General features: G+C 33.6%; 1 protein-coding gene across 1 annotated transcript; it reads right to left on the bottom strand.

Moving 5' to 3' along the window:
- Positions 1-562: 562 nt before the first annotated feature.
- On the bottom strand, positions 563-13,900 carry LOC128239850 (calcitonin gene-related peptide type 1 receptor-like). Its single transcript, XM_052956297.1, has 10 exons — positions 13,237-13,900; positions 6,837-6,934; positions 6,455-6,546; positions 4,606-4,756; positions 3,507-3,657; positions 3,153-3,219; positions 2,706-2,772; positions 2,374-2,456; positions 1,639-1,774; positions 563-1,402 (listed from the first exon to the last, which is right to left on the bottom strand). Exons 1-10 carry the CDS (start codon positions 13,685-13,687, stop codon positions 1,121-1,123), a joined length of 1,578 nt encoding a protein of 525 aa, XP_052812257.1. The 5' UTR covers positions 13,688-13,900; the 3' UTR covers positions 563-1,120.
- Positions 13,901-15,643: the final 1,743 nt, after the last annotated feature.

Here is a 15,643-nt window from a genome sequence, read left to right as displayed (position 1 = left end):
CCTCCGTTGGTTTTAATTCAAGGACTGTGGTGCAGTAATATATCTATTATAATCAAGAAATGAACATTTGCGCATGCCTGGATAGTTGATTGTTAAGGAAGGTGCCTAATAAGGAATGTTATAACGTTTGATGTGGAGAATTTCGTAAACATTCATACAATCTTATTTGTATAAGACGGGGATCAAATAACTGCGAAATTACATTCATTGTTTTAATAAAAAGGTGCCAAAACACCTGCTTGTAACATCTGATAGCAGCAAATATCTATTCAGTCATGATGTATGAAGTTTAATATTTTGGAATATAAATTCATTTCAAATAAATATGAAATCAAATTTGTATGTTTCCTGTAAATTATTGCCCTTGAAAAGCCATGTATCATACTTTAAATGAATTGATAACAATTATCTCCGACGAGGTACTACCTTGAAGGATCTTATTTAAGCCCTGGCTTAGCCAAATATACTAAAATACTAAAAACACAAGGACACACGAACAGATGATTAAAAATATATTGCTTATTAATTTACATGGAAAGTGTGTTATTGTAATTTCCCATGACATAGACATATAACAAAGGAAAGCTAGACTTAATGTTGAATAAGCTTTGTAAAGGCGATTTTCCATGATGATCAGTATACAACTTTTTTTATTTTGCTGCGTGTTGTCCAATCTGTTGTTTCAGGTGTAACGTTTGTGCTATGAATCTTTACTCACATTTTGGTTTTATCAATCAACATTTGACTTTGATTGCCCATGTCAAATTTGTTTTTTTGCAAACACATTAAAATAAGTGGTATATATTTGCACTGTTGTTTTAATTGAGCACTAACCACAATCTGAAAGTTAAAGATAAAAAGGTTTTAAAGACTAGAAAAAAGTAGCAGATGTTAATTTTATCTGTCATTTTCTAACGTATAAATCAACAGCAATGACCGTCCTTTGATGAGAAAAAAACAAATAAAAAAGACTGATAATGATAAGAAAATAATTCTTATCATATAACACTAAAAAGTAGGCTAAACTGTACAATAAACAATCACACATGCTTTTTGCTAACCAGGACTTCTATAACACTTTGCACTTGTCACTTGTCCTTCAGTTTTATCAGTTCTGACGTCATACAGAAAATGTCACGTGACCATTGGTCGGTGTTGTTAACTCCTGCGTGGTACTACTAGCACTTAGCGGCATATAACTTTCACCAGAATTGTCATTGCATTTCATGTTTCGTCTCGCAGAAGATGTGTATGACGTGATTTGTGTCGAAGAAGACATGCTGCTTTTACGGTTATGATTTTTAGATGACGTTCCGATGCTAATGTAAGATCCTATGCAATTTCTCATGTATGTGTTAACCTCGTCGTTGAAAAAGCAGAAAATTAACGCCACGGTCGCCCCCTGAAGATATAATTACTGGAGCTGAACTATATCTGTTGCAATGTTTATTTTTTTGAAACACTGATACTGATTTAGGCGAACATTCATGTCGGCCTTTTTGCATGTTATTTTTTTAATGTTAGTTTACTGTACATATATTACTATAATATAACTACAAGTTACGCACACATGTATAATAATTAACTGCCATGGAAAGTTTTGCCCTATAAAGACTAATTTGTTAATGGTTCGTGTACCTGTGTATTTTGAACGACCTTCTGCAATATCTCGTACGTAAAAGACAGCGTGGTTCCCGGTGGGGGTCTGTAAATCACAAGGAACTGCTGGAGACCAAACAAAGGTACTAGCACAAACGTCGCTTTCAACGCTTTCCTGTTAGAAAAACGAATACATAAGTACATAAGTATTGGTAACTGTATATGTCTGTTAAAATTAAATACAAATTTTCAATACAATAATTGAATTTTGTGTACGTTGTATTTGCTGCATAATTTAAAATAATAACCTTATTATATGTTAAATGCGCGCAACACACACATCTGTTAACTCAAAACGTTTTTCTATAATTAGTAGTTAACACAATTATATAACATTTGTTTTTGTAAATTTGAAAAGGTTCCCTTTCTGATGGTATTCGTCACACTTTTAGAACTTTATCTGATTATCGATATGCAGACACCAATGAAATAATCAGCATGTATGCTTGTTTTCTTAATGGAATACAGTATAATATAAGGGATAATTCACCAATTATAACGACAGTCATGTACTAGGACAGGTTAGAAAATGTAAGCTTTTAAATGAATGTCTAGTGATTCCATGCTTTGTCTTCTTCTTTTGTAGTTTCCATATTTATAAAACGACAAAGGAAGAGGCCATTATCTAGTAAAGAGTCATTCGAAATTAAAACAAGAATATGTTTAAGCTTCTTATTAAAATGCATATGTATTAAATAGAAACACTGAAAATACCTGTAATTTTTCGGCTCATTTGGATGAGTTTGCAATTTAGAGCATAATATTTTCAATATATTCGCCAAGAAGAGGACATTTGCCTGAAACGATAAGAATGAATAATCAGATAATCAATAACATTTTTAAGAACGCATAACTCTATTCAGTTTTAATGTAATGATTATCGTTGTTTTGTGGATTTTGTCTGGGCAAGTTACGTTTTGATTAGGATGGCTGTTTAATCTTAAAATTATAATATCAAGAGTATCAGTGCCAAAAAGCCAAACCTTCCACACATTAAGACTTTATATGTTTTACTTGTAAATAATATCTTATTTAATTATACTTACCCCAATACATATGAGATTGGGTGTGTAGAGTAGCCATTCATATGGGCCTATGTTGTGTACCCAGCAACTGAAAAATATCATAGTATAATGTTACTACATGACTACCGAGTTGCCTTTGGACCTACTGTTTAATTGACTAGAGGTACAAACACACACACATACACGCGCGCACACACACACGCACACGCACACGCACGCGCGCGCGCACGCGCACGCACACACGCATCAAACAATATTACACAGCTATCAATACCCATCATACCTAGAATGCAGAAATTGGCTGGATTGAAATTATATATATTAAATGTCAATTAAAACAATAGAATATTGAGTCTCGTCCCATATACAAAAGATGTGAAACAACTTGTTCAACGAAAATATTTAATGTTTAAAGCCCAAAATGTATTACATCTACCGTTGAATATATGAATGTTCTTAAGCCATTACCTGGAATTATATTCCTGTTTTGTAGCTCTGATAATAGAGTAGATCAGAGATGGAATCCAGGCACCAACTGAGGAAGAACGACAAGTTCCATATTATAACGTAAGTGAATTTGCATTGGATGATAAATATCATATAATTCTGCTTTGGTATGTTTTATTCATACTTAAAATACGTATTACAAAACAGTTGCACTGTGTTGTTGTTTTTTAACTTTAAACATTGGCTAAAGAACATCAAAATGTCAACACAATTTCCTATTAAACACCTGCAGTATGTTGCCATTACTTTGCTGAGTAATATGGACAACAAATATATAGGCAGTGCGAAATAGTATGCTCTATGTATTTCTCTTACCCCAACCAAACAAATAGTACGGTATAAGTGTCTTTGGCGGCGAGAAGGCGTGGACGATTAACCTATGGAGATAGAGACCCTCAGCAAACATCCAGAAGAAGTTTGCCGTGCTAACATATCGTGTTAGTATGTACAGTAACTTACAGCCCGCCTGAAATAAAGGAAAACTCTATGTAAATTACCGCCTGATGCGATTTCCTATGACAGATTCAATTCAGCAATTCCTGCTTTTAAAGATTTCTAATGTTGATGTTGTCCATGAATACTAGTAAGTGTTTGCTTGTAAATTATGTCACCCTCAAATTGAAGAAACGTAGTTCTTTCTCAATTATTCTTAGGCTTATTAATCCTTAACATATTTGTATTGTCGGAGCAGAACTCGTAAAGTACATAAAATATCTCATCGAAATATGGAATACAGATTATGGATTTGTGAAGTTATGTACTATGTGACACTACATTAATTGCGTAAATAACAGTTTACTGAACTTTTTGTTTGTTTACTCGTTTCTGGTTGGACCTAAGGGTTTTATAAATTCTTTATTATCTTTACAAACAATGAACAAGAATATAATAGATTGCGAAAAAAGGCAATGTAATGACCATTTCTGTTTTCACATAAAGGAAGTATAAATGTTATTAAAATATTTATAATTCATTACTAGCCTTTATATATGACGTCTTTTAGACGTTTTTGTTAAAAAAAATATAATTTGGATCGAAATATTTTGCTCAGTCTATGTTACAATTTCGCAAATATAGCGTCATGAACAAATTTAAGAGGATGCCATATCACTTAAACATGGCCATACCATTTCTTTAAAAATCAAAATTTGAATCTCAATAATGCATTATAATATTTGTTATTTTAAATGTGCTTAGTGTATATTTTTATGTTCAATTGTTTAACCATTTTAAAGGCTAGCAATTGTATATGGGGTCACGAGGCAAGGTCGTATATGTGTACATTCGTTACCTTTCATTGTTTGACATCAATTGTTTATCGCTATTTTATGTATCAAAGCAAAATAGTTACATTGTTTATTATCAAACATATGCTAATTGTTTTAAAATTGACTAAGCTAAATAAAACGCTCACAGAATTTTGGTGCATAACGGTATTTGTCCGTTCGTTTTGAAGTCGATCTAGGTAAACAGCGACGTCCCACGTGATTGTTACGACGGAAGCGAATATAAAGGACAGAAAGAGACAGAGATGTAGCTTGATTCTTTTCTGCACCCTCAGCTGTCTACAAGTAGAAGTCGAACATTATTGTCATTTTGTGTCGTGCTGTGCGTTTTCTTTATACATCGAGTCCAAACATAACAAGATTCACAACAGTCACGGGCATCATAATAAATATTTTTGGTGAGTGGGTGTATAAGTAAATAAATAAGACAAAAGCTTTGATTGATAACATTTTTAGAAAAAATAAAACATTTTCGTTTTGGGAAAAGGATATCGACATAATTTGGAAGGCATTGTCTTATTTCCAGTGTCAATTACATATGGACTTAACATTTGTTGAAGCTCACTATGGACTATTTTCTTTTATTGTTAAGAAATAAAATACTGTTGTTTTCTACTGAGGGAACTTCACAAAGAAGTAGCCGTGTTTTTAATTTAAGAGCAATCGATTACGACAGACATTCGTTCGTTTAAAATAACTAAATTACTACTTCATACGTTTGTTTATTGGTTTTAACTGCCTTTAAAAAGTGTTACGCATTCTGTATATCGATATCAAATATCATCCTAGTATTTAACCTATCATAAAAGACAGGTTAAGCTTTTGTAAATATCCACATAGCTTAATATGTCAATCTCAGCCACTACATCAACTTCATATGACTTAAGGGCGCTTTAATCATAGCCTCTTACCATTGTCTTTTGTAACATCTTTGTATTTAACTTACCATAACTATTAGGTTTAGCTGTTGTATCGATATGTCTCAATTGCCAATCCTTACTTTCACATTGAAGGTATTAATAAAAGTTGAATGAACTGGGTGATCACCCGTTAAATATAATTATATTACAACTGTACTCTCCAATCGTAAATAAGTATGGCCCTGACAACTAGACATACAGTTATGAAAAAGTGATATATTGGCGGCGCGAAAGATTCTTCGTTTAAAGATTCGATTTGTACTTAAGATGAGGAAATAAAGTAAAAATGCTACGTAACTCATTTACATATAAACTGATTGAGGTTGTGAACTTCCGGATACATAATCATCTGCCAATGACTAAATTATACAACAAAAACTACAGGGACGCGCTGAGTGAAACAAAGTGCACAACGAAATACACTTTAGTGAGCGTATAGAAGATAAAATACTTTTTATTATAAACAGGATTATAAATGAAATGCGAAACGATTCACATTGGGACTTAATTTCATCGTCAGGTATATCAAAACATTTTATTCTGACTAACAATTTGTGGAAGGACACGCACTATTTTATCTTCCAATGTTTTTAAATGAACAATTTTACGAAATCTTAAAAGTTAAAAAACATCTGCAATAATAAACTCAATACTGCAGATTCGTGTCCAATGGCATATATAAACTTAGTCTAGTTCAACATATACAACAAAGACCGCTAACAATAATTCTTATATACGTCAGAGTATAAGGTATTCACTCAAACGTTTACCCAAACGAAGAAAAACCAATACGTATGTCTAGACGTTTGGAGTTCTCACCTTGGAGCGATCAGTAAACTATTTCATTAGGTGATATTTAATATATAACTAACTTAATACAGATACATGCACTAATGGCAGTTAATTGCTGTCAAATACTCCCCTGCATATGTTCACAACATGTTTAAGAAAGGTTGATAACAAAAAAGAAGATGCATGCCGGTATATGAAAAAGAAATTTGAGAATGTGACAGGCTCGCGCCATACACACCCTAGTCTGGTTTCAATGATAACATACCTGATGCCAAGGAAGATGGCACAGGCGGGTATAAGGAGAAGAAGACTGAGGATGTTGCAAGCTAGCGCCACATAAACCACCGTATGGTAATCCTGTAAAGGAATATTATTATATGTAAGTATTAATACAACCTGTATAACAATAACAACTGTTTGAGAACGAAAGTAAATATCATGTACGCCTCCCAACCAAGAGGTCTCTATCTAAGAAACGGACTCGGGCTTGTTTCTACAAGCTATCAGTTTTAATCACAATTCAGCTGCGCACAGAGTTAAATCTAGCTTATTAGCAATACCACCTGATTTCGGTCGGGTGGACTAAACATCTCAAACATTTTGGGGATACGCAATTTGCTTTGTAAAGGTATAAGATAAGACAATACCTGTTTCGGTACACATGTTGTGTAGTTCGTCCATTCCGAGCCTGTAACCGGGTTCATCCACCATGTACCATTTTCTGTACAGTCTTTGTACGCGTACGCTGAATATATATACAGACCTTAACTTAATGTGTTGTCATAAACAGCTTTAATTGGTTAAGACTATAATGAAAATAGTAATATTGCTTTATTTACAGAAATCCCAGCTACTGTTGTTATAATAGCAGCTCTCAAAATCCTTACACCAAAAATAAACAATCAAAGTTTTGATACAGTTATTCAAACATACGCACAAATTGTCATGAAATATATCCCTAAGTATAAAACATCTTATGCTTGATTTGACTCATCCAATCTGGCCCATGGTGCTCCGTGCAGGAATTGGTATATATTTGAGACTCTTGTTATTTGTAATGAGTCTGGTTGTTGCCGCGACGAATAGCGGCATAGAAAGTGTGTCAGTGATACGTTGTTAAGTAGTTTCTGCGAGTATTATGGAAACGTAATTAATGTGGTGTCGACCCAGAGATCGCGCACGTCGATAGACGATAAATACACACTAGCCCTGACATTATGTACAACTTTAGAAGCACCTGTAACTCGTTGTATGTGTTGTTACTACCGCCCGGACTTCAATACATATTATCTCAAAAGAGTTTGTATTTTAAGGCAGGAGTCAGCGAGACAAAGCCCCGGCTGTGTATGGTTAGTTGGAGTGATTGCTGTGATTAAGTTATGAATGATAGTGGTGTTGTTGTCACCATGGCATGTTGATATCATAACGCCTATATTTTAATATTTTCTGGAAACAACAAATGCCAATAATTTGTTCTAACAAGGCATGAATAAACTTTGTTCATCCGATATTGACTTATTTTTGACACAAGATAATAAATGAATCTATTTATGGCGAGTTTGCAGTCATTGTCAAGTTGTGGATCGTTTTATTTCCGTGCGGACTTGAAGGCAAATGTATGTTGAGTTCCGTACAAAAACGGAAGGGTTCCTTATTTTTAAACAAAGAAGTTGTATGCTGATTTCAGGCAATCATTCCTGACCGTGGTTGAAAGTCTATAATGTAATAAGTAAGGGTCACATCAGCGCAATGGTTATTCTACATTTTCAAGTTTCCGAAAAGTTCACATTATAAAAAAAAATATTTTTCAACACATCTATCGATGGAGTTTACATGCGAACACAAACAAAATGAGAATTTCCAGTGGATATAACTCTGTCTCAAAGCTACAGGCTTTATAAAGGCAACTGTATTGTGTTTACTGATTTCTGCGTTCACTGACATTAATGGTATTAAACATATTGTTCAGCTTTGCAAGTCATCTAAAGAATGATGCCATAAGCATCGAAATTGTTCTTATACAGTTAAAGTATTGTTCGTCGAAACACTTCATCCGTTGTTTCCAGGGCAAGCTGTTAAAACGTATGCAATTAATTAAAACTACAAAAATGTTTTGTTTATGGTTATATGATTCTCTTTTACCACGTAGGACGTGTATTGGTGTATAAGGGTTTAAAGGTAGCCATTGTCTTTTTGAAATGCAAATGTTAATAAGCAAGGTTTCAAAACTATATTGTAAGTTTGTGGGCTGGTATGGTCTTTTCATTGTGCATAACGCCACCAATGTACGTATGTTTATGTTACAAATTTCGAATGACATGTACCATAGCACGAGAAGAGTGATTCATGCGAGCATGCTCGGGCATACAAATTCACTTTTAAAAGTAGAATTTTAGCCAAAATAGAACCGTGTATATGTACCTGTATCTAACATGTGCTCGGTGTTATACCTTCAAATATACGTACATGTATTGTTTGCAATATTTAAAACATTCCAAATCGTCGGCTGATGTATTTATAAAAGCTATGCGCATGATAAAAGCAGCGTGTTTGAATGGGTCACACGTTCGAGTCCGGCAGAGACGGAACATTGATTTCGAGGTCATCGTATTAATTTTACATCACACATTTATAGAAAACGAATAATTGAAATAATGTTTCACTGTTTAAATAATGAATATCCATGGAACGCATTGTCCTTGTTAGAATACCAACGGATGCATAAACAATATATGTTATCGAAAGCATGAAAATATATGGTCTTGTTTTTATCAATATATTCTCGTCTCGTGTCGGAGAATGAAATTATATTTGGCTGAAATTGCTCTTATGGGCGATTGGTTTCTTTAGTGTATTTGGCCATTTAAAATATTACACTAGATATAGAATGATGTACATGTACAAATAAACGGAAATATTCATTACATCACTTAGAAAATACACAAAAATAAACTTATTAAAGACACACTATATTAATTTAAGAACAATATGTATATACTCAAATTTCTGTATGTTTTGGGTTATTTTAATTTGTTTAACGGTATTTGTTCACATATTTCATATAAAAATGAGCATGCATTATTTCCAAAGGATCTAAAACTGTATTTGTTTCATTACAACATAACTATAAATTATATTTGTTTCTATTTCATTTTCATAACAACATCTTCATATTATATTCTCTCTTTCAATGCCAGTATATCTCTCATCGGTTTGCCGATAAGACAACGCTTTCTATTCACTCATGAGACTAGGTAAGTGACATAATTTTCTATTTATCCTACAGCTGTTTGTGATCGTTTAGAATTAATTGACTCAAACTCGTTTAAACATAATTGAATTATTATTGAACATTAAAGACAGTTTATTGCTGATTTTGTATCGTAAATCTTATACATAAATATTGCATCTTACTGAGAGCATTAGCGTTAACTGGGTTAACCTGGGAGTTGAATTACAGTATTTATTTTATCATATCGAACAGTTCATTTTTAATGTCAAGAGCTACTTATCTAGTATATTAATATAAGCTGAGATTGCTTTTTGAGACTTGCAAATTACGATCTTTCCCAAATTTTAGATGTAGTATTAACTTGATTGAACCGAATGTTTGTTAAAGAGTAAGAATAGGAACGCATTTTATGACTATATCTTATTTTACAACGGCACAGTCACGTGACGTATAGTTAAAATGTTACTTATTACTTATTTAAAGTTTTAAGTCGTAAAATGACTCATTGAAGCATACAACATAAAATCATATTTAATAAACGTTTGACCGATTGCCCATCGATACACTTATACAACGAATACGATTACAGTCCATAGGTTATATTGACTTCCCAGGGCATTGCTTCTTATAGTGCTATACAGATCTTACTCCAGTTGATTTAGTAGAGCAAAGTAAAACAACATCCGCGTTTACTAAGTGGTCTTTCTCGTCTGGAAGGTTGATGTTACAATATCTCTCTTCCTGAACAACTTGTTTCTATTAAATTATTTCACAATGTTTTATGTTCGATAGCAGTAATAAAGTGACATGTTATTGAGATCATTGCGTAGTCAAAAGCTCATACGATGTCATTTTTGGTTATCAAAAAGCTGTGATACAACATAAATATTCGTTGTACAATAAATGTCACATAATATGTCACATAATATGTCGAGGTTATTGTGTATGACTTACATATAAATAATTATCTGAAAATGGAACGATTTCTGACAGTCTTTGATGGAGTATTAACACAGACTAGTCACAAATAACGTATTCTTATAAAATATGTCTTCTACGTTATGGCATACAAAATACAATTTATAAACGGGAATAACTGGTGGAAATAAAGACTATCGACCGGACATTTGAACACATTTAAGGATTGTGAATGAACCTTTCTCACAGTTTATATAAACATTCATTTCGGCATGTGAGTAGTCTTACGTTGATTTTTGTGTCGCCTGACTAGGCGACATAAAGGGGTTATTTTTTTCGGCGGCGTCTGCGGCGTCGGCAGCGGATTTGGCGGCGGCCTTGGCGGTGGCGGTGGCGGTCGTGTCCCGTTTTCACTTGTCCAGGGCATATCTCGTAAGCTATTAGTGGTATTAACTTGAAATTTCATATGTAGATAGATCTCATTGAGGACAAGCGCAGAACATAAGAACTGTTAGTCTTGCTTCCATATATTAGTATTTTTTTCCTTTGTTAATATTCATGCTTAAAGTTTTGTCCGAGGCATATCTTGTAGACCATAAGAGTTATCAACTTGAAACTTCATATGTAGATAGATCTCATAGAGGGCAAGTGCAGTGCACAATAACAGTAACTCTTGCTTTTTTAGTTTTAGATAAATTGCAATTTGTTAATTGTCATGCTTAAATTTTGTCAGGGGCATATATCGTTAACTATTAGAGGTATGAACCTGAATCTTAATAGGTAGATAGATCTCATTGAGGGCAAGTGCAATGCATAAGAACCGTAACTCTTACTTCAATATTTTAGAGTTATTGCCCTTTGCTAATTTTCGTTGTTATTTTTTGTCTTGCTTAACAACGTTATTACCTTCAGTTCAAATGCCACTTACACTTGAAAGTTAAAAAGCAACATCTTTGTCTATAAATCAATAAAATGCCAATCTAACAGCTAGACTGTTGACAGTAAATAATTCGTCAGGCGACACATCCGACTCGCGGAGTTCTAGTTAATAAATGGTTTTCAATACATGCCGCCTAATTAACAAATATCTACCAACACAAATATAAATTTCTGGTCAGTGGTAGTACATATTGATACACAAAGCGCAATAACATAACGAATGTATTATGCAGCAGTCAATGAGAAACACTCGCCACCATCCAATATGCATCTTTCTGAAATTCCTGAATTAAATCACATTGCTTAGATTGCTATTTAGAATTGTATGTTTTTTGCAAGCAATCTTGACAATAAAGAGCGGTTGTCCCTGTAGTTGTGATAATTGATTTAAATCTCAAAATAGATATTCCACTTTAATTATAATTGTTTGATTAAAAAGAAACTAAAACATTCTTAAAACTCCCCTAGTAATTTTGTATACACTGTGAAACTATCTTACAGTTAGATTACAAAAATACAATGAAAACAACAGGATCAAGACTAGAAGTTGAACATTTAAATATAAATCCTGGGGCAAAATACAATGACACAAACGACACAATAGGTATAAACACTACATACGAGTATACATAAAAATCACCACAACAGACTATACATGCATCAAAATAGCTTTACCAATAAATGATGGTATAACCTCCTCGGAACGGTAAGTGAAACACGAGTTTATTGGAACACGTGTGTACTGGGGGCGTTATGAAGTTTGTATTGCCATAAATTGAAGATAAAATAGGTATCAAACAAGACTTATTTTACTCCCACGGAATCCTGTTCCATAAGTCCTCAAATTGTGTTTGTATGGGAGTTATTATTGGTTCTTAAGACACAACATCAATAATAAGTCGAGATATAGTTAGATAAAGTAAATTATCGATTTAAAAACGAGAAAGCACGCTTTTTCAATAGCGGTTACATGAAAATATTTTATCGCAGTTATTTAAGTGTCTTTCAAATACGTGACCTGAATAACCTATTTCAAATTTGTTTGATAATTTGCGGTTAATGATACAAGGTTAAAATGACCGACCCGGTTGTTTTATCTGTTATTCGGTTCAAATACCAGAGGAATAGGCACTTTTGTCAACATACTGACAAATGCCCTGCTTGAACCATTACAAATTTAACCGCTGCACATCATACAAAAAATCACATGTGTAGGCAGTGTATATTTGTCATCCAGTATATAAATATACAGTTTAAATATCTTAAAATACGGAAACTGTAGCCAGCGGTCAATGTGGTCCGCTCGATAATTATCAGTGGTAATGTTTACTCGGTCAGCGCAAAAGATTGTTAAGCTGGCTTTGACATTTAAATAAAAAAAACAGTGAAAATTGTATTGAATAGTTATAAGAACTTTTTTTAAAAACTTGTTTCAACATTGAGACTCGATTTGGTGAATAAGAGAAACACATATTTCGAGGAACGATTTGAATCAAATTAAAGGTATGATGTTGAAAATGATTGACAAACGTTAGCAGATCCTTATGTTGGAAGTGAAAGTCCGAAAGAGTCTGCTTTTCCTTCAATTAATTTACAATATTAGTCAAGCGAACCCTTTTTGGCGCACTGACAGTTATGCTAAATTATTGCGAAAGGAATTCTGAGAAGATTCAATTATAGCAGAATTACAAACAGTTAGTTTTATATTGGTCAAACATTCAATATAAAGAACACTTAATTAAATTTAAATGTTGTTATTGCGAATATATAATTGAATTACACCTGAATAAGGTTTTTACACTATAATCAATCCAAAATCATTTTAAGGTATAAAGCACAGCCATTTTTCAATTAGGAGCCAAATACTTGTAGCAACAATTCCAAAAATGTAATGCTACTTAACTCATTATTTGCAACTAAATATTCAGCAAAAGATATAGACATCAAATAAAACTCACCGGATGTGGACCCATGCTCTATGTAGTTGGGACAGGACAGCTTTACTCGAGTAGAAGGCAGGGCGTCGTCAAAGCAACTGTAACCGTCCCAGGTGCGCGGGCATAACCCGGAAGTGACGTTACTCTGCGGAATGCTTAACTGTTTTTGACAGCATCTAATTGCTGCCTGGCAACAGTCCATCCAGCGCGTGCAGTCGTCACGGTTAAGTGAATTGCATATGACGTCACGATATTTGGCGTCTTTAACGTCAGCTAAGACGGAAAAGTTAGAAGAGAAATGTGTCCGGGTATTTTCTGCGGGAACAAGCATCCACGGTTTGTCAACTTGAGGAGTTAATTCATTTCCCGTGTGAAAAAGATATTTATAGCACATGGAACATGAAAATACATTAAATATATTCACTGGTAGCTCAAAAAGCCTGTCCCTGCAAATTCCTTCTGTATACTCCATTTCGATCACCTGAATCTACCTATATTTTTTAAATAATTAATTGAAAGAGCACATCATTGGCTTAAGGCCTTTTCTGACAGGTCAGTTCCAATCCACGACACGAAATACATCCAATAATCATTTAAAAGTCTTTTTTAAGAAAAAATTTGTTTGATAAACCCTTGTTTTGTTTTCATTTTGAACTAGCGATGACACGCGATTAAGGATACATCTATTTGTTTAAACCGTTACATGTTTGTTGATTTTGATACAAATTTCTATAACTTCATTATCGAAAGATATAATCAAAAGTTAAATAAATAGTCCGCCGTACACCTTCCGCTGTTTATTAGCTTATCGGAATGTATCACCTAAACATTAAAGATTATACGTCCGCAATCGGAGGCTGGTTATGAGTGTGATACTAGTACACAAGCGTAACAGCTGTATTGAAACAGTGGTTGCGATAGAACTGACATTTGTTGACCCTCATTATGATTGCTATAAAACTGTCCACGATATAATTATTGGTCGCCACTAACAGCCAATATACAACAAGTGTTATCTATGATCAGTCACGATCTGTTATACTAGTAAGCGTTATTAAACCTACATTTGATATAATTTATTATCAATACTAAATATTTGAAAACTTTTATCTATTTTATCAGCGCTTTCATATTTTATCAACCTAATTACATCCTGTACTTACAATACATACCCTCGCTCGAATCACTGATTTCAAAAGTTTGAAAAAGAGATTTTCAGATTTAACAGGCAAATTCATAATGGCGCGTAAATCACGCCCATGTAATAAACTGTGTAATTGATTGAGAAAGGTCATATGCATAAATCAACTATTTATAAACTTTTCGATCTCACAATGACTTTACAAAAAGTTATATTCATTCGAATGTACATTAGTAAGTCATGGTTCACTAATTATTTTATATAACACTTTCACCAAAATAATTCGATTCACACTGAATTTGCCCAAATACTGTGCAATCCGCAAATTCACATACACTTATTTTATCCAATGAACGTCCCGATATCCCTTAACGTGTCGTAACCTCTGCACATTATGTTATCCCATCCCTCAGGCTTGAAGAAAATATACCTTGTTACGCCATTCGCTCATTTGGAAACCAACGACAATCTGGAGATGCTTCCAAGCTTTCATGAGGAAAGTGTAAATATTTTGCCAATATATTTCTCCGTCTGAAATCGTCAATGACTGGCCTGTTGGATACCAAGATGCAGCAAACTGTCTCTCTGATTAACATCGCGTTATTAAAGCTAACTATTTGAGCTTTTCTTGGCGTGTCCGATTTCACTGAAATAAATTGTTTTAATTGCTTATTGGAAGAAAGGTTAAATGAAAACTGAAATTTAATTGATATTTCAAAAAGCCCTTAAGCGTATTTGTTTTATTGTTCCAGCTAAGGATTGAATATGAAGCATGTTATTGTGGACATCAAGTATAAATGTGTGTGATTAACAATGTCAGGTTAATTTAACATAACCGGATTCTAATAGCTCATTTCGTATATGAGTTTGAAAGTGAAAATGCAATACGTTTATTAATACTACTTAACACATTGTTCATGTAAAAGGGTCCAAAACCAATACCTCTGTGGAATTTATCACACCTCATTTATCATACCTATATTCTTAACTTCCTGAAATATTTGTTTTCGTGAACTGAAAATCGGCCATGAAATAACCGATCATCGGAAAAATATGGTCATGCCGATTCGACGAACGATCGAGCATGAAGTCTTAGTATGAAAATCGTAACAATGCTACGACAAAAGAACAAAATGCATTAACCAATAAACTGCTGTACTGCATAACTTAATAACGCGTATGACATGCTTACACCCCTCCCCCCACCTTGTAGTCTGGACTTCAGTTTAGACAAAGAAAGCGGCAGACCGCTTGATTTTGATATTTATCCGGGTGACCATTTAGTAT

The sequence above is a fragment of the Mya arenaria genome, chromosome 1 (genome assembly GCF_026914265.1).
Source record: "Mya arenaria isolate MELC-2E11 chromosome 1, ASM2691426v1".
NCBI lineage: Eukaryota > Metazoa > Mollusca > Bivalvia > Myida > Myidae > Mya > Mya arenaria.
Note: the sequence above shows the minus strand (reverse complement) of the source record. Positions and strands in the feature narration are given on the sequence as shown.

What these genes read in the sequence shown, in the direction of transcription:
- LOC128239850 (XM_052956297.1), bottom strand. Translation starts at nt 13,687, where the DNA reads ATGGAGTATACAGAAGGAATTTGCAGGGACAGGCTTTTTGAGCTACCA. An exon ending in GCCATCTTCCTTGGCATCAG is followed by an intron (nt 4,757 to 6,454) that starts GTATGTTATCAT and finishes TTCTACTTGTAG; the next exon opens with ACAGCTGAGGGTGCAGAAAA. An exon ending in GTACTATTTGTTTGGTTGGG is followed by an intron (nt 3,220 to 3,506) that starts GTAAGAGAAATA and finishes GTTCTTCCTCAG; the next exon opens with TTGGTGCCTGGATTCCATCT.